Source organism: Platalea leucorodia (genome assembly GCF_965183815.1).
Source record: "Platalea leucorodia genome assembly, chromosome: 1".
Classification (NCBI taxonomy): domain Eukaryota; kingdom Metazoa; phylum Chordata; class Aves; order Pelecaniformes; family Threskiornithidae; genus Platalea; species Platalea leucorodia.
This window is the reverse complement of record NC_138823.1, coordinates 68,339,137-68,364,879: the sequence shown is the minus strand read 5'-3', so window position 1 is coordinate 68,364,879 and position 25,743 is coordinate 68,339,137. Positions and strand designations below refer to the sequence as shown.

The 25,743-nt window shown below is 38.5% G+C and overlaps 1 protein-coding gene across 1 annotated transcript in view; it reads left to right on the top strand.

Annotated features, from left to right (window-relative positions):
• The window catches only part of GABBR2 (gamma-aminobutyric acid type B receptor subunit 2), a gene marked incomplete at both ends in the record, with an annotated part of 482,647 nt that overhangs the window by 279,621 nt on the left and 177,283 nt on the right, over positions 1 to 25,743 (top strand). The window contains one exon of the mRNA XM_082312677.1: positions 451 to 511. Within this exon, the coding sequence (XP_082168803.1) occupies positions 451 to 511 (61 nt within the window). The remainder of the gene's footprint in view (positions 1 to 450; positions 512 to 25,743) is intronic.

Here is a 25,743-nt window from a genome sequence, read left to right as displayed (position 1 = left end):
ACAGATATCTATATCATTGATATAAGTAGATTATAGAGCCATTAGGAGAACCATATGGTGAATGAAATGAAGAACCATTTTTTTGTGTGGTCTTTGATAACTCTTACATATCCTTGATAAAAACAGTAACACAGTGAAAATCAATTGTTTGCATATCTCTCATCATCTGAGATTCAGTGAGTTACTGGCTTTATCGTACCTCCATTTCCATCCATGAAAAGTGAGTGATGACATTGGTCAGCTTTCTAAGGCCATTTGAAATCTGTGGAAGAAGGCTTTAAGGAGGTGTTACTGAGTTGTTTTAACTTTGGATGAATCTGCTGTCTTCAAAGTTTAAACCTTGTTCAGGTAATTTTAATAGTGAATGGAAAATAATTGCAGAGTTAATGAAACTATATTATGAGAGATTTATAAAACTTTTAAGGTATTATTTTATTTTATTTTATTTAGGGTCAAGTTGTTTTCAGAAATGGAGAGAGGATGGGAACCATCAAATTTACGCAATTTCAAGGTAGGTTGCAAACAATTTAATTTTCAATATAATTATGTATGCAGTTTCAAACTTGTGTATCAGTTGCATTTGTTTCAGGATGTTTTAAATATGTACCATTATTTTGAAAAGAAACTGCTTGGAAGATGCAGCAAGGTACTTAGAAAGTTTTGTTACCTGTTTAAAATACTGTGTTTTGAACCCTGGGTGCTCTGAGATATTCCCAGATATTTCCAAGAATTTTTCTAGATGAAAATCCACATACTTACAGAAACTACTGATCTATAAAACTGTACTGGTCAGCTAAGCATCCACTTAATACAGTTGTTTCTGAAAACCTCTGAAGCGGAACTTAGAGATGTTTTTTGCTATTAAGCCCTTGCAAGTTAGTGTTTGTGCTCTCTGAAGACTCACTTCTGACATTCTGCAACTGCTCGCTAAAAGTTGCTTCAGGAGTCAGTCCCTCAGCATGCAGAGAACACAAACTGCTGACCCCATCCCTTGGAGGCAACAGACTCCACGGTGCAACTTGCCTTCTCTCAGCCTGAGCTGCTCCTGCAGGGAATGGTCTCAGCAGCAGAGACCACGAATGCAGCTGTGGGGATTTGTCAAGGGCCATTTGGGCCATCAAGAGGTGCTTCCTTGGGAGAGTTTTCTGCAGAAATGGTGATTCATAGAAGGCATGTCATAGTTGTTTCTACAGTTTATAGAATGCAATTCATGTTTTTGTTCCTAGGCTGAGACTGAGATAAAACTGGAGGTGACTGCATTTGGATGGTCTCATGAGAGTAGTAGTGAGAAATCTGGCAAATCCTTTTCAGACAATGCATGAGAAAGAAACTTGCACTCCCTTTGTCTTCAGGAGATCACTTTAAACATAATCCTGCTGACCAAGTTACAAAGGCTCATCCTTTAAACAGAAATTGTCTGCTGTATGGGCATCCTTATTAATAAACAGTGCACTCGATGGGGGTCTGTTATTCGAATATACTGAAGCAATGTTCAGGATTGCTCTTGCCTTCACAACTATAACTGATGGTATTAACTCATGTTCCCTGAAGCATTTCTACCCACTAAAACTCTGTGGACGTCATCTCATGATAATATAATTTAGAAATTCTTGCACAACGCTAATGATAAATATTGAATGCTTCCTCTTCTCCCTCCCACCCCAGCTTTTTTTTTCATGTAGCAGTGTTTACAGCCACATGAGAGAATGATGAGAAAATATTGTAAGGGGGTTTTACAAGAAGTGTTTATTCCTCAGAAGCCTGAAGGAGCCCTTACGCATTATACCTAAGGCAGCTGTATGTACCCTACTAGAGCATCTGAGTGAGGAGGAAGTTTGGCACGTTCCTTCTGCACATTAAGGATGTGATTTGGAATCGTGGGGAGAAGCGACATGCATCTTCTGAACTAATCTGGAGGAGTTATTTTTTAAAAATTCTTATTTCCAACCATTCAAATTTGAGTTTCTTTATAAAGTTTTTCAGTTTCACAACAAATGCTATTTAACACCAATAGTTTTACCATCAGTTGAAGTACTGTTTGGTCAATAAGAACATAGGAGACAGCCATGCATTTTATAATTCCTTGCAATTGCATAATGACTGTTTCAGAACTGATTCAGGCACACACCATCAACCAAAGGTTTCCAATTAACTTACAGGAAAAAGTTTTGTTATAACCCAGGCATCCTAGGGAGAAATGCAGGAGAAGGACTGGATTGTCTCTCATGCAAGCAATAGTCGGTCAACACATCTGAAGCTTGGTCTTAAGTTTTGTTCTTACTAATTTTGGAAATGAAAAGAATGTACAAAAATGTATTAGAAACTGAAATAAGGAACAGTATAACAACATAGGTGAAATTAATCTATCTTTTTTTAACTGCAAATTATATTCTATTTTTTTTTTCTGTTCTTCATTCATTGGTGTTGTTTTTATACAAGGCTTTTATATTCAATACTTGTAGCATAATTGTAGAAATTATTAATTTGTTCAAAAGAATTCTTTATTGGTTAGGAAGCTTTCTGAAACATTCACATTAACTTTTAATAAATCTTAGACTATTGGGAAGTTCCTAATAATGGAAAGAATTTAATTAAGTCCCGTACTTAAAATGGTAAGTGGGCTTTTCCTTTGTTGTTATAGCTGTTAGGTGCTATCAAGCTTGAGACAGATATACAACTCATTCATTAAACTTTTTTTTCAAATATAATACAAACCATCATGATTTCTAGGAAAAAAAGACCACACCAAAGATGTCTTCTAAATGCTTTTATGAGATTAATTGTAATTATGAGTATAGCACATATTAAATATATTAGTAGCTTACTATCCAAACACAATAATTGGGAATCATCAGTTTTAGTGTTCCATACCTCAAAAGTCATTTCTTCATCTACACTGGTTTATAGTTTTATTAACAATTTGAATGAAAATGCAGTTATCACAAATAATTCAATGCAGAAAAATAAAACAGATAAATAGGTAATCATATATCAGAAGTAGGATTCCTTAGCCAAAAATGCTGTTCCTCATTTGCCAGGGTAGAAAATCACCTGGGTAGACTCAGGAGCTTCATTTTCTGTTCTTTGCTGGAAACATTTGTGTTAATGAGATGATCTGAAAACATTTTGGCTATAGAAAAAGTAGACAGCCATGTCTGCCAGAGGAGAGGGAAAACCAGACTGTGAGGGTTCAGAGGGTAACTGCAGTATGCCTGGCACCCTGTGATGATATTTTGAATAGCTGGTTTAATTTTGAAGCTAGATATAGTTTTTCCCAAACTCACGCTAGTCATGTCCCTTTTTTCAGCTTCTGTGCAGCCTGTTAGTTTTGCAAGTGGTCAAACAGATGGTGCCAGAGATAGCTGTGACCCAACTACTTACTGCTTTATAGATCGTGAATACCACCCAGGAATGATTTAGTATGCAGCAGAGGATACAAAGCACATGTAACAGCATTTTGTTTCCCTACCTGACTGGCAAATAAAGAGCAGTCTGTCAGTCTAACTCAAATATCCAAGTGATGTTTGAAGCTGGCATCTTTCTGAATGAAGAAATTTTTCCATGGGTGCAATTAAAGGACTATTCTCATTGTCAAACATGTAGTTGAAGTAGACTACCAAAATCTTTTGGCTAGTGAGAGCGGAAAGAAGATCTGGCAACTGTTGTGTGCATATCAAGGAGCAAGGAGGGCAGCAACAGACCTGAGATTGTAGATTGCTGTGACACAGGAGGCTGCAAGAACAGATACATACCTGTCCTTCAAAATGTTTCACTTTGGCAGATCATTTATGACAAATGTGACTGGAGCCTAAAAGGCACCTTGCTTTCAGTCATATTCCTATTTCTGTCAGGCATTAGAGAAAATCTAAGAGACTTCTGTGCTGGAATAGGTTAAAAAGGAAAATTAAAGCTCAATTGTAAACAAATACCATTTAAACGTGCATAAATCATGCTTCTTGTAGATAGGAACAAAAGTCTGTGGTACTGCCTATTGAGAAAACTTGAAGAAAGTGGGTGGTCATCTGCTGTGTCTTTTTGGGAAGAATTTAAGAGTTTCAACTCATTTAACCAGGTGACATGATATGACATTTGTTAGTGTTGAAGGCTGATCTGGGTACCAAGCAAGAGTGAGAGCATGGCTTGTCAAGTGTAACACCATTGGTCGTCTTAGAAAAGGCCTTACTGAATTTCTGCAGTAAGAGACCCAGATATTCTTCTCTGAGTTTAATCAACAGAAATAGGCAAACAAATGTCTACTCTGCAGTCAAAAGCAAGGTACGTGAGAATGCAGGATTGCTTTCCTGGAGCCTCAGTTCATCTATTTAGTTCTGACTTGTTTGCTGTCCACAACTGCTTCGGTGGAGACATTAGCAATTCTCCAGAATCACCTACAGATATGGCTTGTTGTCCAGGGGCATCAATCCAACTCTGGAAAAGTTTCCTTCTACTAATCTAAATACAACCTGGCAGACTCTTAACTAGTTGTGGTTCTTGCTTCCATAAGGATTCATATAAATAATGAGACCAATTGCCTTTGGATATTTTTTTTATATTTAATATCAGTCCAGTATATACCCCACAGAACCAGTTTGTGGATTTTCTTTCTGTGATAATGATGTTGAACGAATAATCCAATAAACAGAAAATATTTAGTGACAACTCTGAAAACTCAAATTTGAAATATCTCCTGTCATAAATCTGGAATCTGTGATGTCAAATATCCAGAATCAGTGGATTCAGATTTCTCTGCTTCTGTAGTATATTTACAAACTGAGAATAAAATCTCCTTATAAATATTGAGTTTTTTCAGAAATTAAGGAGTACCTTTGAATAGCTGGATATGAACTTAGGGGAAAAGTAAATAAAGTAGTACGGAATTCTGTTGGCTGAGCAGAATTTGAATAGCAAACAATAAATAATCGCTAGTGTCACGTAATGAACAATAAAAATGTAAAACAAACTCCGTGCTGTTTATCCTGGGCAGCTGGACTATGATTTTGCATACAAAAAAAGGAAATAATTAAGAAGTCAGGAAAGCTTACTTCTGGCACATCCTAAATGGAGTGCTTGACTGCAATCACAAAAATGTGTGTTTGGTAGACTTCTTGGTGTGCCATATCCACTCCATTTTATCTGCATATGAGTAGTGTAGTTAGATTGTAGCCATTCATATCTTAGTGACCGCTGATGTTTTTAGCTTAGTGATCAATTCATCCTGTCGAATGAAGTCAGTTAAACAGTACCCATGGTGGCTTGTAGCCATTTTCCAGCACACAACACACATGAACCACCCCCTGCCCCACCTTGAACCTGCTTTTTCAGCTCCAGGGCAGTTAGTGGTGACTGCATGGAACTTTTATTAGGTCCCTTCCAACTGAAATCCCCCTAAATAATAGTTTTCTGCATGCTATCAGATGTTTCAATACCAGTTCATCCTGGTAGTCCAAACTGTAGTATACAAAAACCCACTGGTGCTATCTTGTCTTATAGTTTGCTATTTAGCATGCTGATTCAACAAATATTTTAGGCATTGCATTTTAGTCACACTACCTCTGTGGAGTACCACTTCCCTCTTTTGCTGGCAATGCCATTTTCTTTATCAATTTGGGATGGTATTGTCTATATGAAACTACAAGGTTTACTGATTTTTAGAGGTCCCATTTCAATGAAAATAATAGCCTCCTAATATGAAGAAATATACCATATAGAGTCCTGAAAGGGTGTGCCTTAAATCTGGAGTCACTGAATATTGACATTGCTGATTAAGAAGATGAACTAGAATGTGTAATTATCAAATGTACAATGGTCTCTGAGGGAGCCAGTAAGCACAAGGGGGACTAGACAAGGATTCAAAAAGATGTTAGCAAATTGAAGAAGTAATCAGGAAAAAACAGAATGCAGTTTATTTAGGTCAAATGCCTGGTGCTACACTGGGAATAAACTGCTAAATAAATACAAAATGGGGAACAAGTCACCAGGCCATAGTTATACATAAAAGGAACTAGGGGTTACAGTGGGTCACAGGCTGAACATGAATAAGCAAAAACATAAAGAGTTAAAAAAAGAAAAATTCTGTACTGAGATGTATAAATAATAGTATCCTTTTAATCTACACAGTGCCAAAAGGCTACAGCTAACTCATGTCCAGTGCTGATTTAAGGAAAATGTGTAAAGATGACAGAAGATTAAAAACATACCTCACTACGAAAAGCAAAAGATCTAGGCTGCTTAGAGAAGATGGTTAAAATACAGGAAAATTGCCTCTCAAACGTTTACTTGTCCTGCCTTCATCGGCTGGCTGAGAAGTAAGGGATTTAAATTTGATAAAGATTTGATAAATTTGATAAATTTGATAAAGATTTGAGCCAGATATTAGGAAAACCTTTCTAATGAAAAGGGTATTTAAACTCTGGAAGATGCATAAAATTGCTACCTCTGAAGTTTTGAAGAACAAGTTAAACAGACCTCTTAAGCGGTGTAGATGTATTCATTGCGCCTTGAGACAAACAGATGACTTATTACATCTTGAGGTCTCTGCTAGGCCAGCTGTATTTAATCTTGAGCTATTGCTCCTCTGCAGTGTTTATTACATGATTCTGACACTCTATTTACAAGTACTCACCCACTGTATGCTACTAATACTATTTTTGTGTTTCTTTGAATTGTTTCTAGTGAGAGACATAGGATAAGCATGAAACTCTAGACTGGTGGTTAGGTTATTTGTAAAGAGGAAACATAGATTTAGTTGTTCTTCCAACATTGCTCCTATGTTTTGATTTTTGCCTTTAAATCCAACACATTATTTGAATGTAAAATGCTTAAGTAATCTTCGGGGCTTGGATCCCTCATCCAAGTGAGGATCATAACTACTACTAGGTTTTAGTGTCAGGCCCTCTCACCCTTTTTTTTCTGGTCTATCAGCCTTCATTTTTTTCCTATGTTTCAAGATTTTCAGCAGGGCAAATAGTGAAAGTCATTATCCAGACATAAGTATAGCCTGGTCATAAATAGAAAGAGGTGAGAATTCCAGTTCTCCTCAGGCAGAAAGTGAATTAAAGCTGGGATTTCCCAAGTATATGATGACTCTTCTAACCATTTATATCTAAATAGGTACTATATGAAAGGGAAGTCTGCACCTCCCCTTCTGCTGATGCGTTTTAAAGAAGGGACTCCCCATCAGTTCTTAACAGAAAGAGGTAATTCCTCCCCCCCACAACACACGCACATACACATGCACGTTAAAAAAAAAGAACTGATAATCTATCAAGAGATACTATTTACCTCCTGACAACCCCAAACAGAAAAGTGAAACTTATCCCTTGTCTTTACACCAAGCGGTGGTATTTGGAGTGCAGAGATTTTGGTGTTTCAATGCTTAATGATGTAACACCTGATAACCTGTTTGGGATCTGATCATAATTATTTGTATGTCTAGAGCATGAAGAAATGCAGTATTGGGTCAGATAACAAGCTCTGTCCAGCTCAGTATCTGCTTGGTAGTGGATACTGAGGGAAGGATATGGCATATGCCAGTTATGGGTATCTGTATCAAAATAGGCGTATATAGAATTGTTTTTTCTCTATTTTACACTCTGAGTTCCCAAAGGCAATTGTTTTCATGACTTTTTGAGCTGGAGGGTGTCTTTGGACCATCAGGTTTAACACTTGCATGTGGATTTATCCTGTCATATCTTTCATGAATCCATTTATACTTTTGGCTTTCAACACATCCAGTAGCGGTGAGTTTCACAAAATAATTATGCATGTAACTATTAAAGCCCTTCCATCTGTCTGTTTGTTTTAAACCAGCTATCTCATAATTTCATTGGACAGACCCTGCTTCTTGTAATGTGAGAAGCAATGAATAATTGGTCTTATTCACTTTCTTCATATCATTCATGTTTTACAGATCTCTCTTATCAATGACTGTCTTTTAGAAATGCGAGTCCTTGTCATCCGTTTAGTTTTTTAATCAAGTAAAAGTTGATCTATAATTCTAATAATCCCCTACCTCTTCTGATATTCTTATTCCCTTTTTGCAAGAGCTTAATGAGAGCCACACGTAGCATTGAAACATCCACCTCCATACCTCACGCTGCTGAATGACCTTTCCGTGTTATTTTAACTGCTTTCCCAATATTCTGTTCTACCGCATTCATCCTCTCTTTGCCTCTTTGGCCACCAGTGAGCACAGCACTGATATTTTCAAAGAACCAGCCACAGTAAGTCCAAGGTCTCATCCTGGATGCTATTAATTAATTAGTACCAACCACTATGTATGTATACTTGCTATTATTTTTCTTTTGTATGTTACTCTGTACCTTGCTGACACCGAACGTCACCTGTCATTTTACCACCAGTATCTCAGGCATCTTTATACCAGTCTTCTGTCAGATGAATACATAAAGGAGATTAGATTTTTATATATTTTTATAGCTGTTTTCCCCTTTTACTGTCAGATTATTTTGGACACATTGCCTGTTCAATTTCTCGTTTTATTCCATACCTACTAGCAGCAGTGTTTTCCCCTGAGACAGTTATTCCTCTTGTAACCTGTTCTATCAGTATTATTTACTAGTAGTTGGGGGTTTTGTTTGTTTGTTTAGTTTTATAAATAAACATGGAATGCTGTATTGCGATTAAGGTACCTCAGTTGTGCACGTGTACTGTCAAACTGGAGACAGGACAGATAAGAGCTAGAAAAATTGTTTGGGGTCTTAGGGCGTTACTTATAAAGAAAGATTAACGGGATTAAGTGTGTGGAGTTACTAGAGTCGCCTCATTCGGAACAAGCCATACTGCGTGATATAAATTGCAAGGCCAGGGAGCACGCACTGAAAGGGTATGCTGATTCTGCAGCTGTTGGTTGTCACAGCAGCTTATTTTGTTTTACCTGAGCTAGCTTCACACCGGCCAGCTGGGGTGATGCTAGAAGTGGTGTAGCGACAATAACATGGAACAGACCGTAAACTGGAAATCTGCCAAGGAGCGCAGCAAGCATTTTGGTAGGTAACCTTTCCTTTGGGAGCACAACTATGAGAGACCACAGCTTTGCAGCTATTGGCACTCAAGCCAGCTAGTTTAAATCTAGCTGGGTACTTCTATGCCACCCAAAGTTGCAGTAAGCAAGAGAGAGTCATTGGGAAGAACTGGATTCATTATTTTCCCCCAGGCATGAGAGGCAGGCTGGTGTGAGGAGCAGGGGAGACCTATTTATTGCTCTGTGTGTGCCTGTGTTTTATAGAGCAGTTCATCCCTTGAGAAGTGGTTTGGACTGTGCAAATAATTATTACTGGGACAAGTACACACATTATAGAAATAGCTGTATTTTTTGTAGGATTCCACTTCAGTTCATCTGGCGTACTCTGAGGCGCAAAGTGTTTCATAGGAACTGATGTCTCTGTCACTATTTTGTGCAAAAATGTCTTAGGGGTTGTCTTAAATACCAAGAAAAAGGACTAAGTTTCAAAAGTAACGTCTCTCCCCTTGGCGTCTTGGAAAGATGCTTTTTTTCTGGAAGGAGTTGTAATACAGTTTCTACAGGAAGATAAAGAGCCAGAAGGCTTACGAGAAACCCATCAGATCCTGGTATATATTATGGGTAAATATTTCATTTGACGTAATTAATAGAGAATGCGGTCTATTGCAATGACATCGTCCCTAACCTGTAGTTCAAATATTTCCCCAAGAGATACAAACCTGTGAAATAGGACAACTTTAATTCTTAATGAATGGAAGAGAAGAAAATGAAGTCTAGCTAGGTCACTAAAAGGACATAGATTTCTTTCTTGACATTACAGCATTTGAACAGACAAAAACAGAATATTGTTTAGTAGTACACCAGCCAGCATGTAAAGGTTTCTGTAGTTGTAGGCTAGAGATACCAAGATAAGGTTATAATGCCTGACAGATCTCTAAGTCAATGGAATTTTATAACAAAGAATATTTGACAAAAATTTCCTTTAGACAACTACTTCTGGGATGGTAGGCAATATTATCACAGTGTTATAAGAAAACAAAGATGACAGGCAGACCTATCATAGATAAGGGAGATGAACAAGGAACACTTTTTAAAAAACAGTGAAGATGGGTTTGTTCACTGTGTAGGCGATCAAAGGCAGTTATGAATCCTGTGCTGCAGAATTCATACAGGCCTTGGTATTAAACCTTTCAGAGCCCAGGAACAGTATTAATCCAGATATTAACTCCTTATTAAGGGCACGAAAAGACTAAATTGCTTTTCAAATTTACTAGCCCCTCTTTTTGCATCCTAATCATAGTTCGCTCTTGTTCTGTCATTACGAGTACTGATTTAATTTCAAGTCAGAGATGATCATACAGTCATTGTATTGGCACCTTGTTCTCTAAGCTGACATTTTAGTTTCTGTAAAAACAATCTGTTTCAATACATCATCACTGGAATCCAGTTCAGAAATTAAAGAATTCTGATACTGTAAACATGGTAATAGAAAATGAGTGCATGTAATTAATAGATTTAGAAGGAGAAAAACTTCTTTTGATTTTTGTTTCTAAATGTCTGACTTTAAGTAACACTCTACAACAGCACAGGTGTCATTTTCTGGCTTGAATCATGTTATTTCAAATAACTATATTAAATTTGTTATACTTCTGTGATAAGCATCTCTCTGTTTATTTTCAGTGAAACTTGCTGACTTACTTGAACAGGAATTTATCGCCCTCCCTTTCAAAAGAAACGAAGTGGGGATACCGGTTCAGGAAATACTAACTTTCCATTTCTTTATTTCCAGTGGCAGTGTAGACCCTTTGTAGTCACATAAGCTGACTGAGAGCAAGTTCATTTTCCAGACTTCCCTCTTGCAGACTCTGGGAATCAAAAAAACCCCCAGATATTTAGGACTTAGGCAAAACGTCTTTAAAAAGCTTACTATGGACTGTAATGTCCCCTTGCCCCTGGAACAAAAGGACTGAGTCATACTTTTCTTACTCTTGAGTTATTGGTTCAAAAATTGAAATCAAAGGGAGAACATGAGTGCGGACCGTTGAGAAAAATGTCTACTTACAATTCCATCCATCTTGGTATTTGTTATCTTCAACTGGAGTGCTTGTATAATTTTTTCCTTAAATGATGATGAATGACAAGGGATGAATTCTTCATAAGTAAATTATTTCATTAGATAGATCTAGTACATCTACCTGTAAAGAAGTGATTTCACCACAGATGATTTAACAGTGATTTAGTTCAAACTACTGCCGGAATGAAAAATGCATTGAATTAATACTATACATGTAAGAAACAGGGTCAGGCAGAGGAATAGGGAACTGTCATTTGTACATAAAACTAAGTGTTATTTTATACGATCCCTAACTACTGACACAAAGCTGTTTGATACCTCACTGTGTCCCCACTATATGCCTACCCGCTTTTTTTAACCTCTACGCTATGGACACGTTTTTCCTCTTTGAGCTGCTTTCTGCATATCTAGTTCGGAGGTATCCAGGCCATGCTTGACCTTGACAGACTGTGTACAGTCTTTGCTCGTTAATCCCTTGTGTAGAAGCATATATGTATAATAATCAATTTCTTTTTATATTACCAGATTTGGGACTTGCCTGGTCTCACTAGGTGGGCTCAGAAGCCCCACTTGACATGGGAAGCACTGGCACAGCCTCCGTGTCAGTGGCTGGGCCACTGCAAATCATCGTGGGGCTACGCATAAGGGCTAGTTTAGGAGAGGAAAAGAGCAATACCTTACTGAAAGGGTATCCCTTAAAGTGCTCCTGCGTAGCTGCACACTAGCTTTGGCACTGCACAGGCTGGATAGCTTGTCCCTCGGAAACATATATTCCCATCTATCATAAAGCCATGGCAGATCTTGTCTCAATTAGAAGCATGCTATAGGTCTCAAATTAGTAATACAGATTCCCTGTTCTGGCCATTTTAAAAGGTCAGCTATTTATAAGCCTGGTGAGGCAACAGCTTCCACATTCTGCCCTGAACAGTGTTAAAAGGGAAAGCTGAGTATGCCAGGGGAAGAAGATTCCTGTGCTCCTCAACCTGCATATTGGAAAGAACAAGATGTCTTTCATATAGAGAGACCCAAATCCTTGAGCAATCCATTTTACTCTTTTACAAGACTGCTTGTACCACATAGGTTATAGGATGAAGCCACAGAGAGTTCAGTGGATTGCAGGGATAGTTGCATGTTCATAAGAGCTGGCAACTCCAAACGGGCTCTTGAATACGAAGCATGTGCTTCTTGCATTTAGAAGAGAAAATAAGGAGAGGCTCCCTGTGCAGACCAAGGCGAACTAAGCCTTCCTCTCATTCTGGCACTTCAAAAGGTCAGTGCAGAAAGTGTTATAACACAAAGTGATTTTAACCTGACTTTGCTAATGTGACATTTGGAGCATGGTTGTGGCAGTCTGATGTGACAGCAGGCGAACGTTGTGTTGTGTTAGTAAATGGCAGAGGGCCTGATAAAAAGGAGGGAGTTGTTCACGTACTTAGTCTGTGCTTCCCCCCTCAAAAGGGAAAGACTATGAAAAAGCCCCTGAAGCGTGAATCACAAAGGTCAGTAAATACATGAAGGGTTTGTTGAATTCAGAGAAGAGAGCAAAATTTTTGAAAATTCATTCATGAATTTTCACACCCAGAAAATATTAAGTTGGATTTAAGTTTGCAGTTGTATACAGAAGCTATAGATCATCAAAAACTTTGTAACTGCTCATATCCAGGTTTGATAAATTCAGCTGACAATCTAAGTGATAACTTGCAGTCAAATGCTAGATTATTGCCTCTGTGTTACAGGTTCATTTTTCAACACTGTAGGCCTATTTTAATCACTGAAAGCCTTCCAAGTCTCAGGCAGCTTTAGGCCAGCTGATGATGTACCGTGATGGCTCAAATCACTCATGCACATAACTCACACTGTGGGCTGGCTCTGGAATCAGTGGGGTTTACAGAAGCATGAGTTCTGGGAAGGACTCTGGGCTCTCAAGTCATAAATACATATACATGTGCCCTATGGTTATAGAGTGCTCTACTGATGCCATGGACCAGCAGGTAAGTAGAATATTCCATCCCTCCTCTGGGCTTGAATTGGACTTATGCTTCTATTTCCCTTATTGATTCATATTTCAATAATTTTTTTTAACCAAAGTTCAATTTTATTTTTTTTTAGCCCTCTATGATCTATGTACATGTATGGAAGAGGCTGACTACATGTAAGAAATATAAAAGATAAAATGTTAGGGGGAAAGAGAACTGAGTCATAAGACTTATATTTCTAAATCACTTAGGCATTTTGAAAATACTACCCAAAATGAATTCTCCCCGAATGGAGCAAATCTGAAACCTAACTGTTTTGTAAGATAAAACAGTCAGAGAAATGCATCTCCCTCGGCTTTGTACTGAAGACTTGAGCATCTAAGCAGTTTTCCAAGCCTTTGTCCCCTTGGACATTTGTTGTGATTGACAAAGGAGATCATGCCAGAAAAATGGTAATGTTTTCTTGCTCTTTTACTGCATTAAAAAAGAAAAATGGTCTAGGTAGAAGCATTGCAAAGTTCCTCAGCCCTGCCTTGTGGAATTTTGTGTTGCGACTTTCTTAGCATGAAATCCTGAAAGGAATAGAAGTTTATCTTAAATGATCTGTCAGGTTCAATTTATTTGTGGTAATTGGCCTGGGGCTCTCCCATTTAGCAAAGCCTTGGCTGCTCTTGCACAGGCAGAGAAGTTGGAAGAAAAGGCTCTTTTTGCTGCCTACAGATGCACCCATACAAAGCAATTCAGCTAGCATCCCTGGCAGGACTTTGTATCCCATAGGGACATGGACAGATGTACTGGAAGAATAACTCGAGCCTTCGCAATCCGCATACGTACCTCCTTGTGCTGTGCAGCAGATACTAGCAGAAATGTGCACTGCCCCTTTCACGACAGATTTGAGGAACGAGGTGCAGCCTCCTTCCCCCAAACTGCACTGCCATAGCCAGGCATGGGCACCAGGGGGGAGGTGCATTCATCCTAGGGGCTGCTGCAAACTATGGACTCTTGGCACGCATTAAAATTACGCTTGTTTGAACCCCAGAATTTGCAGTGCTTTTCCTGAACTCCAGATAACTACTGGAGCTGCAGATTCAAAGGATGGTGAAAGAATAGATGATTTCTAGGCCCTAGCAGTACCTGTTGCTTTGTGCTTTCTCCAGCACACTAATATGTAGACTAAAAGAACAGGTGTAAAAGCGGCTCGGCAGTATCCTTCATTACAATATAATTGATTTCATGAATGTCTGTAATTTGCACTGATTCAAGCAGTATTCATTCCAGAGAGCATTTATATTCTCATAATTTTGGATAAATTTAAGGTGAAATATTATGAAATGCTTTATTTAACACTAGGTACATTCCATTTCCTTGCTTTCCTTTCATCTTCTTGGCTTTGCAACTATTATTAAAAACAAGCAAAAAGGGGGGAAACAGGAGTAAGGGAGTGAAATATGACATTTGTGTGCCATGAATCAATCACTCGAAAGTCAGCAATTACAGGATCAAAGGTAAAAGCTCACAAACATTTTTTTCATTCTAAAGTATAAAATGACTAATGCTGAAAATCTCTAGCAATGTAAAAGTTACAAGCAGCTGAGGTAAGCTCATTCAAGGTCCAGATAAAGAAACTATGCTGACAGACCCCATTTTAACTAGGTGAAAGATTAGGTCATAGAGTGGCTTTTAGTCACTTTGCATTAAGAAAGTGAAATTCTGTCCCTGTTTTACATTGCTCAGGATGGTGATGGAAACACAGAGTTGAAATGTTTCATAATGTTACTCTAATTCAGTCAAATGGTTTGTCACTTAGCATTTACAAATAGTTTCTTGACTAATACTGAAACAAGAAGGTTGCACAGGATGGCCAGAAAGGAAATACAAACTACAGGGTTCTCTGAATTTCCCCTCTGTCGATCCTTTTGTATTCATCTTTGTTGGTATCCTCCCAGAGCAGAGGACTGCTAGAAAACTACACCTTGAAAACTAGGTTCAATTCTTCCTTTGGTAAAAATGCTAGGCACTTTACAATTTGTTAAATTTTGTATAAAAAAGTGTTGTACATATATTGTTGTCTCAGGCCCAGCATAAACAACATACAGTATGCCCTCTCTGTCACTACTATGTATGTATTTTAGAGTCTTTGTAGAGGCCCAGTGGCAATCAGTCCCTGAAATATTGGTAAACTCCTTTGTGCTTTGACTAGGATATTCTACTATGTATTCCCTTTTCTCAGATGATATTAGTTTGCTGGGAATTGTCCTCATCTGAGATTTGTGAACTGCTGTGCTGAAATTGGCACTGATTACCTAAACAAAAAGATGTGGGTGCCTCATAAAGGTCTAAAACAGGGGGAAAGCCTCCTGGCTTTTACACACGGTAGGTTTCCCTTCCTATACTACAATTTAGCTGCCGTTCTCAAGGATAGGTTTTTTGCCTCTAGTCTGTAATTATGAGGCTAGATAAAGATGTAAGGGAGTATTTAGATTAAATACCAGCAAAGTCATTGGGTAACTCTGTGTAACAGTCAGGCAGCAGAACAAGCTGCCAGAAAGGTTATGCCATTCACATTTCATTTTTGAGGACAGGCTAGCCTTTTTTTCTACTAAAAATGATGGTAGATAATTAATCCTATTGGGATTGCCAAGGACAAACAAAGCTAAACAATAGATGTTTCTCCTTTTCATCTGGAATGATTCTTTGTTGTGAAGTTACTGAACGGCTCCTGAGATATATCTGGGGTGAATCTCTAAGTCTTTCATGCTGGATCTTTTTTTGCTCTGTATAAATAACTAAATATTCATTTAACACAAAGAAAGTGCAAAATGACAATCCAGGAGCTGGGGAGAGCTGAGTTTAGATCCCTTATCCAGATTGTTCAGAGAAGGAACTTAAACTCTTATTTACTGTATCTCGGAGGAGTGCTCCTGTGACTGACCTAAGGGGCTAAGTGGGGTTAACAGGAATTCCTCTTTCTTCTAAAAAAAAAAAGTATTGGGTCAGTTCTAGGATATATTTTCACTGTTAATTATATCCATATTTGTGTTTGACCTCGGTGCCTAGGTTTTTGATGCACCACATCATTGCATCTCCTGGCCAACACCACTGGAAAGAGAAGTGGAAATTCCTGAACCTGTATTTCAGCAGTCATAGACCTTTGAAGTGCTTCATTACCAGGAAAAGCTAAACAATTAGCTTAAGCTAGTTAAAACAGTAGGAAATTTCAAGAAATAGCCTAAGCCAAAACACATCAGTGCAAGAGCAGTCATCTTTAGCTGAACTCAGTTTCTGTCGTTTGTGTGCTCAGCTCTATTTGCACAGGTTTAACTGACAGCAGGATTTTGTTGTGTGTGCAGGTATTGTTTTCCTTAGTGGCCTTTTTACAAATCTTTCTTCCAAACATTTGTTCCTTAACTATTTTCAAAGCTATACTACTACACACGATAAATCTGTGTGAAAGAAGGGAATAATTTATTAGATCTATTTTTCTTTTTGTTCATCTTTCTTACTTAAAATGGTCACCTCAGAAGATGAAAACTGTCTCATCTCTGATATCCATGAAAAGACAAATATCTTAACCAGACATCTACGTCTGGGCAAGTCATCTTGGTCCACCTTAAAGAAAGACACAGATAATTCCAGAATGAAACTCAATCTTATTCTTAAGTATGTGTCCTCATTAGCAAATCATGCTCTAAAAGAAGTGCCTGTTTTCCCCAACATCTTTGCACAGAGCTTGGACAAGCTTCAACTCGGTGAAATTTGGACAGATTAATCCCACCGAATCTTCTAACTAATAAACAGCGTAGTAGCTATGAAAGGGAGGAATTAACTACATTAATAATAATGAGCTAAATCAAGCACTGTTAAGTTGCCTGTTGTGTATGTTTGAACTCTGCAGTGACGTCATATAATAAAGTTTAAATAACCCAGTTCAGACACTTTTATTATTTACTGGCTTTAGATCTCACAAAAATACTCTGCTGCTGCTGAAGAATAAATCAAACAAAATTAAACTTGTAAATTTGAGAATCGGCATCCTTGCTGAGAAAGCCCAAACTATATTTTTTAGTAATGCCAATTCAGATTAAATTAAGATTAAATTCATTTCAATCTCCCCCCAGCACAGTAATTTGGAGAATGAAGAAAATCCGAAAACTAGTTCCTCAGAGCAGAAGTGGTAGGGATATCACCCTGAATGGGTTATTCTAGCAGGACAAGGGGAAAAAGGAGGCTTTAACATCCTAACTTACATTGCTGGATGTTAGCGTTACATAACGTTTTCTTGTACATGCAAATCATGCTAAACTCCAAACGGTTACACCATCCATAAACCAGGAAGCTTTCAGCAAGACTGCTAATGCCAGGCTCTGTTGCACTTCTCACCCTCTCCATGGCTGAACTCTGAATTGGAAGATCCACCCATGGGTGAAAAGTACTTCGGTTAAGGTCAGGCTTCAGCCTTTAGCCTGGCTTTACAGATGGTTGGGAACAAGAATTTATTTTAAAAAATTGAGCATATTAATTTTGTAATAGATAATGGTGTGGGAAATTATTTTGAATGTGTATTTATGATGCCAAATCTCAGTTGTACCCGAACAGTATAGCGGGTTAGGGACTCAACAGCCTGTGAAATGGTGAGACTTTTTCCATGTGTTAGCTTATGTGACTTCAGCTGAAGACTGTCTTGTCTGAGCAGTCTTGTGGGATGTATCATCTCAGGCTGATGAGTTCAGTGCCAGAATGAACCTTAAGAGCACAGGAACCATTAGTGTCATACCTGGGTTTTGGAGATTTTGTGGGCTCCCTGAAGCACGTCTCTGATTGCTCATTGTCTTAGACTTGCTGGACAGCTGTAGCTGACTTACTTTGTCCCTTGTGGTGCCTGCTGTTCAGTGCAGTAAGCCAGACAGTTTGGTGTCTGCAGCCTAGTGGCCTGAGTATAGACAGAGCTAACTCCTGTGTCTCTCTCTTATCAATTTTTTTATCAGCAGAGAATATTTTGACAATCACAGCTCTACAGCAAAAAATATTATGCTGTTTTTGACTATAGATATATAATTTTAAATCTTTCTCTTCTGCAATATTATTTTTCTTTCTATTTGTGATAATTTACTAATTTTTGCTAAATGTGGTAATCCTGTTTAACACCGGAGAAAGAGATCTAAATATTTTAAAAGTTATGTTTTGCACTTTTTGGTAGTGTTTGGCAATCAAATAAAGTTACAAGATTAATTTATTTTCAGTAAGAAAAGGAAAAAAATATCATTTATACAGTAATGAGAACTGTAAGTTGATTTCATTAATTCATGATTTATTTCCACCCAAAAACAAATACTTTGAGAAAATTGTAACTTGGTTTGGAATTAGTCCTTTTAAAACTGTCTTTAAAACTCTTTCTTTTATTTGTGATTTCTATAAAAGCTATAGTAATATAATTTTAGAAAATATCATCTGAGCTGACGTGCTCTTAGTAAAAATTAGTTGTGATAATTCTGTGCAACTTGATCTTCAAGAGACTTGTTTTCTTTCTGATATAGAACTAAATTAGTCATACACAGATTCCTCTAAGAAAATGTCTCATGCAAGAAGCAGAGAAATTCAAGATTCTCCAAATGGATTTTTCACCAAATTATGTGTATAGTGCTCTGTTGATTATTAAATTACACTCTGTGCTAGGTCAAGGTATAGAATAAATTATTATCATTTGTTTTAAGTGAATAGGAATTAGATAATTAAGAAGCATATTATTGGGTTTCAGATAGCAGGTAATTTTGTGTTTAAACTCAATGAAAGGTTTGGATGGGGTGTAAAGAAGGAGGCTTTTATTAAGAAAAGAGGAGCAGGAAATTGGACCACTTCTGAACAGACTTACTCAATTTCTCTTACTAAAATCAGTGGGCAGGTTTTCACAAAAACATTATTAACTGTGGAAGGTAACACAGAATGTACAAGCTAGATCAAAGATGGATTTAGTTTTTGTTTTCAGTTGAATGCAGTTATCTTTCAGTAGTATAGGCTTTACATTTTCTGTAAAAATGTTCTAACGTCTGGAAGGCCCCACTAAAGGAAATAGAAACAGTGCATCTGAGAATATCATGCCCTGGGTTAAAAAAAACTCATAATGGTTTCATACATTATCAAAAATACAGCATCTGTTTATATTTTCTGGCTGTTCATTCATTACTTCATTTTTATAGGCAAAATCAGGAAACTTAATACGACAGGTTTATAAACAGAATCGCAAACTGAGTAGGTATTCTAGTCTGGTTGGTGAATTGCTGCTTTTGAACTGGACCTGGTTGAAAGAGACCTGTAACTCTTCAGATTTTTTTTTGCAAATTTCAAAATGGTGGTGATATGCCCAAAGCAGTTGATCAGTTTTGAGGAACATAAATTCTCCAAATAGAAGAAGATTAAGGACTTAATTATAGGTAAAAAGGCCTGTAATTAATATTTCTTTTGGGGGTATACAAGGATTATGGATCTACATGGCTGTTTCCCAGGGCTCTGGTCTCTGCAGGGTTAGCTGCTATAACTTTTGGTAGTGAAGCATGGCGAGGGAGTGTCCTTCTCCTCCCACCATCTCTCTGCACCTCCCACCACTTGCACCTTCTGGTCACTGGGCTCAGTGCGATTGCCCTACCTGACTGCTGAGCTGTGTCCTGCATCTGTACGTGTTTTAGCCTGCTCTCTGGTCTCTGGTCTCTCTGTCAGTCCTTCTGGTCTCACAAAATGTTTTTCAGCCCTATAATCCTGCTGAAAATAACAAACAATGAAAAATGATGAAATTTTGGCACAGGTTAAGATTTTGTTGGCTTTACTAGGGACAGTTGAGGTATATTGACATATAAACAGAATATTTTTGGTATATTTGGGGGAGAGGTGTCAAAGCAGTGAAGGGATTCAATATTTTGAGGGTAGAGCATGAACTGGAAAGGACTGTGTTGTTAATGGCTAGTCCAGAAGAGCCCATAAAATTTTCATAGTAGCTCCACCGTCCCTCCCACAAACATGCACAAGAAACACCAGAAAACCTATGATGTACTATCTCTGAATAAAAAAACAGCTTCAAAATCTGCCAGAATGACTGGGGGCATGCTACACAGGAAAGAGAAATAACCCAAGTGATGCAGCAGATTGACATGGTCTCAATACCGGTTGCAGAAGTGAGAATCACTTTCACCCCGGTCGCATGAATTGCAACACTGATATCCTCTACAGCTCAGATACAAAAAGCACCTGCAGAAACATTGTGTCTCCTCGATTAGGCTATGGAAGTTATAGAATATTTTCCGTTTAAGCAAGAAACTTCCATTTCTAGGAATACATCTGCTGCTACGTGCCAGAAATTATTCAGCAGAGCAAGGCAAAGCAAGCTACAGCGTTGGTGCTGTACATGGGAAACAGGGGCACTGCCAAACAGCAGTGCTCTCCCATGAATGGTGTGATTGAAAATGAGCCAGCGGCTCCTCTTGCAGCAAGGCCAGAGCAGAGGAGGATGCCACACGAGCACTGTTCTGTTCAGCAGCTGTGTTTTCCCCCATGTTTACACATGCTACTGATGCAATGAGGAGTAACGTGGTGTGGTTGAGTGAGAAAGTGAGTTAGGCAGGGTGGGCTTTTGGCACAGGCAAACTCTGTCTTAGCAGGTGTTGCGGTATGCAACACGTGCCATAAATCCTGGAGCCTTTGTTGTCCCTTCTCTTTCCTGGTCCTGGTCCTACCAGGACCAAGACCAGGACATCTCCATTCCTCCGAGAAAGTCAGGAGGTGCTAGATGCTGAGACGGTAACACTGTTGAGGTGAGGAGAGCATCAGGAATAAGGAATAAGGAAAGGAATTTGGGGTCCCCAGGTTTCCAAATATGCAAGTGAGGATCCAGGCACTGGTGCTGCACAAGAAGCGTGACTGCTTCTCTAGGTTGTTTCACATGTTTCTGGCTGCTGCATGCTCGTGAGTACCTTTATTGTCTTACATCGCGTTGTTCTTGCTTAAATCAAAGTTACTTAAATCTAGAAACAAGTGATTTGTGCTAGATTTTTCTGTACCTACCCAAAACATAGGAAAACAAGACAACATTTTTACATCTTATACTGAAAAGCAGTTAGTAAGAGCATTTGACTTGCATTGCTAGGTCCCAGTAATCTGTAAAGGCTATTGCATAAGAAGTAATTGTGTACAAGAAGGTGAAAAGACAAAAAACTGTACCTAAGTTTTAGTCTTTTTCTAATATAGTTTTGTACTGAGGTTCTTAAAATTTGGGGGGTTAAAGTTTTATGGTCGAATATGTAAAGTGCTTGCTTTTCATGATTCTGCTAACTATATAAAACACGACATAGATTATGATTCTGCTCCATTCAGTCTTTTTTTTTTCTTTCTGAAACATTCTGTAATTTAAATTTCCGTTGAATGCTGTAACTAGTGAGGGATTGGTATGAATTGCTTAGATACATATGCATTGAGATACATATTCACTTACTTCAAGTAAGATTTAAATCTCCTTCTCATAGTTTAATCACTGTGGTTTTGACTTTCAAACTTGTTACAATTAAAGTTTGTGGGACAACTGACTTCTGTAAATAGCTTATAGTAATACTTTGCTAACAGTTTCAGGGGAAAGCTTCTTGAATTTTTTTTTTCTTGAAACTGTTTTTGGCATTTACTGCTTCCAGAATTCCTCCTGCTCTCATACTCCAAACAAACCTCAGCTTTCTTTATTCATCATGCATCTACAACATTAACATTATCTCAGGCAAAAGGCAAAACATTATGCCAGAACAGGGAGACAAATACCCCTCACATTTGAAACACTAGAATTTTTCAAGTTTTGATTCCAGTTGTAATGAAAAACTGATGACATTAGTTTTGTACACCAGTTTTCTAGAATTTTGTGCCTCTACAGAGGTTATTTAATCTAGTCTTTTATGCCTGGCCAATTATAAAGTCTCTACTGTTCTTCATTGTCATACTGCAATACAGTGATACATGAGAAAAAATGCATACTTCTGCTTTTCTAGCTTTAATCAGCTTTTCAAAGATTTTTGCCTTATATTATATTTCATTCCTACAGGCATAAATCCTGTCCTCTTGTAACAAGTTAATGTTCAAACTAAAATAATCATTGCTGTATGCTATCAATTTTCTGGGCAGAATAGATTCTTTCAAACTATGAGTGTTTTGTTGAACTGTTTTCTCTCTGTACCTAAAATATCAGTTTTGATTCTGGAAACTCTTAGAGGAGTATATTTAATGCTATGCACAAAAACAAAGCTATGCTTATGCATAAATACTTGTGTGATCTGTCTGTGCTTTGCCAGACAACTTTATTCCAGAGCTGTCTGTCAGGTGTATTATATAACTGCTCTATATTAATTATTAAATCCTTTATTATTTAGAGTAATTATAATTTAATGGCTGTAGCTTTCCATTGGAGGTTTTTTCTCATAATGCAGGCCTGTTTTCTTTAGCTATTTGAACTCCAGATAAAGAAATAAAAGGAAAAATAAATCAGAATTTAAAATTAAACAGCACAACAATGAAGCATACCATATTTTAGGAAAATTTTGAAGCAATCATTAAAGACAAAATCAGGGACTATCACTTGAAAACTCTTCTTTGTATCTTAATCAGTCTTCTAAACCACTTTCTTTGCTCTTAGTAAAATATGTGTTCTTCCTAATTAGTACTAAGGGGAGATTACTGTTGGCTCTTTTTCCTCCTTTCTGATTTTTCCAGTGGATTAGTAGTACAAAGAGGTTACAAGAAACATGTTAAAGCAAGTGGAGGTTCACTGAAGTAGCAGGAAAATGGATTTATTTCTCTGGAACTTTGACTTTTAACAAGTTCCAGTTGGAGTGTGTTTTGTTCCTCTTGAATAGAAGATCAGCTTACAGGTTAAAAAAAAATCTAACCAAACCAAAATAGTTTCCTGAATGAGCTTTCTTTTGCAAATATTATTGGGTTTTTGTTTTGTTTTTTTGGGTTTTTTTCCCTGTAAGTTTTAATACCATTAGAATTTAAAAGGAAAAATAAAGAAATAGTACTGGTGATAAATTTTGAAGTTTAAGATGGGAATGCATCCTACTAAAATGTACTGGTAGTAACCGAAGGAAGTCAAACAGCTCTACCAACATGAAAAATGTGTATCAGGGTGGGCAAAATTCTGATTTGACTGTTACTACCATCTTACTTTTCAAAACTGTTTTGGCCTCATCCTGACATACAATTCACATACACTTACATCCAAAAAAAAGGGTGTCAAATGGAAATTCATAAAGTGAGAAATATCATTGTAGCGGCCTATTGGGTTGGGCTGCTACAGAGAACATTTCAAATGCTGGTTTTTTAGAACCCACCACTTCTTTTGTAGATCACCTGTCTCCCATGAGTGGATCCATCTTCTGGATATGTCTCTTAAAGCCTGTGAGAACTGAGTAGGACATGGTCATTTTTTCTAGCTGCCAATATTTTGCACAGAGATTTCATGTCTTCCAGTGCTTTAGGGCATGGGGCTGCACAGCCTCAACACCTGCGCCCCTCGGCCAGTGCCCCAGGCTTTAGGTTCCTCACACATGTGCTTATGGTCTCACAGCACCCCTCCTCCTGGTGGGTACCCCAAACTTTCCAAACGTCTCAGGTAGCCTCTTGGGGGTCAAAAAGACAGTCAAGTAACATAGACTTCAAAGAGGGATTTCCCAGCAGCCACTTCTGCTTGTAAAAACATTGAAAGTAGCACTCTCGAAGACACTTTTCTCACGCTATGAATCAATGAATCATGCAATTCTTGGGTTTGATGGGCATCCTGGGATTGTGTAATGTTTCTTGTTGTCTCAGTCTCTGGTGTGCCATCCCTAAATGTAGCAGTGACAGGCCCATCCCTGATGGGGAGCGTACCTCCCTGAGGACAGGGAAATACAATCTGTAATCCCATGTGCCTCTCAGCCCTGAGCCAGGCTTCTGCATGGGGAGCTGATTGTCAGCGGAGGGCTAGAGCTTGAAAGGCTCAATATCTGTGGCTTTTGATGGGTCTCTGAGTGACAGCTCTCTTGTTCATCTCAGCACTGGAACCTGGAAGAGTGATCTAGGGGAGTATCACTACTTGGGTGCCTTCATAGTCTCCCCTATATCTCGGCAAGGCGTCACTTGGAGATGCAGGTTATTACACAAGTGGGCTCTTTGTTGCTCTAATTTTTTTCTGAAATGCTTCCCCTACTCTTTCTGAATAAAGCGTCTGGAATAAACCAGCCTGGCTGAGTTAAAACTGGCTTTTTTGTACAGGAAAAAACCCTGTCAGTTACCGTACAAATTACAAGACAGAAAAGAGCATAGAGTTCGCAGCTTTGTATAAATGTGTTCAGCACAGCCTCAGCTATCTTATTTTGTACCTTAGGATGAGGGCAGTGGGAATTCTGCCTCTGGGTTTGACCCTGAATGATGAAGAAGATATTCAAAGCTCTTTATGTGCTACAGTGTTTTCACAGGCCACCTGGTGTAATGGCAAGAGTGAATATTCAAGGACATAGTGAGTAGTTCAGATCCAACACTCATAATACGCACAACAGCTGCTGCTCTCCTCCCATCTCAGGCATGGTAACTGTGAAACTCCAAACTCTAAATAATGCACTCTTAACTCTGAAAAAGCTTTAGGGGTGCAGTGCGTAAGAAAGAAGCCAGACCATCTCATTTTCTGACCTCTCAGCTGGAGCAGACCAGGCTCAGTCTGTTGTGAGGCTGCTCAGCATGTGCTGAGCCCTTCCCTCCCAAGGGAGGGGAAGCACAACCCTGACAGATGGCGAGGGTAGGCCCTAATCATATAATCATAGGTATGCATCCAAATGTGCCATAACGGAGCCTTTGTTTTGTCCCTGCTTTTTGTGAGACTACCAGAAAGCAGGCATGCCTTGCTAAGTGGAGGGAAAACAACCTTGTTGTGATGCACTCAGTCACTTCATCATGTCTATGCAATAGCTGGCATGCTGCTTTACTCCTGTCCTCTGGCCAAGCACACAGCTTGTGTGGTGGGGGACATCTTTATTTCCGTCATGTTAGGCATTTAAGTTTGGTTATGAGGTAAATTAGGAAGGCCCACCCAATGCTCAAAAGGAGGACTGCATCATGCAGCTTGTTCTGTACATCCGAGCAGCCCCCAAAACCATGGTGGCAGAGACTTGGCAGCATTGTTCAGGTCAGCTGAATCTGTCCACAGACCGGGGCTACTGTCAACGGTTATGCTGTGCATTACCGCACTGACAAGAGAAGCCGCTCTTGGGAAAGAGAGAACCGTCCAAGGTTTTCTAAGTAACGGATTTGTTGGGTTTTTTTATTTGTCTTCCTAACTGCAAAAAATAAGCGATACTCCACATTAAACTGAATTTAAAATTTCAGCTAGATAAGTAATGGGTTTAAGTAAGTGTGGTGACACACTTCTTTTGGGCATCCACAAGAAAATCAAATTAAATGCTAGAATATTAAACATACTGGAGGAGGAAAAGGTCACCCTGATCTTCTGTCTGATTCAACCAGAGTGTGCAGCTGGGCTGGAGTCAAGGTCGCCCAGGTCCCCAGGGCTGTACCTCCTGTCAGGATGAACCTTGGTGATGGCCAGTCACATTTTCTGTCAGGTTTGTATGGAAAGCTTAAATGGTGAGCCAGCAGATAGAGTTGATGGAAGCTGGGATTAGGCTACTGTCTTGGATTTTTGGGCTATGGATGAACCT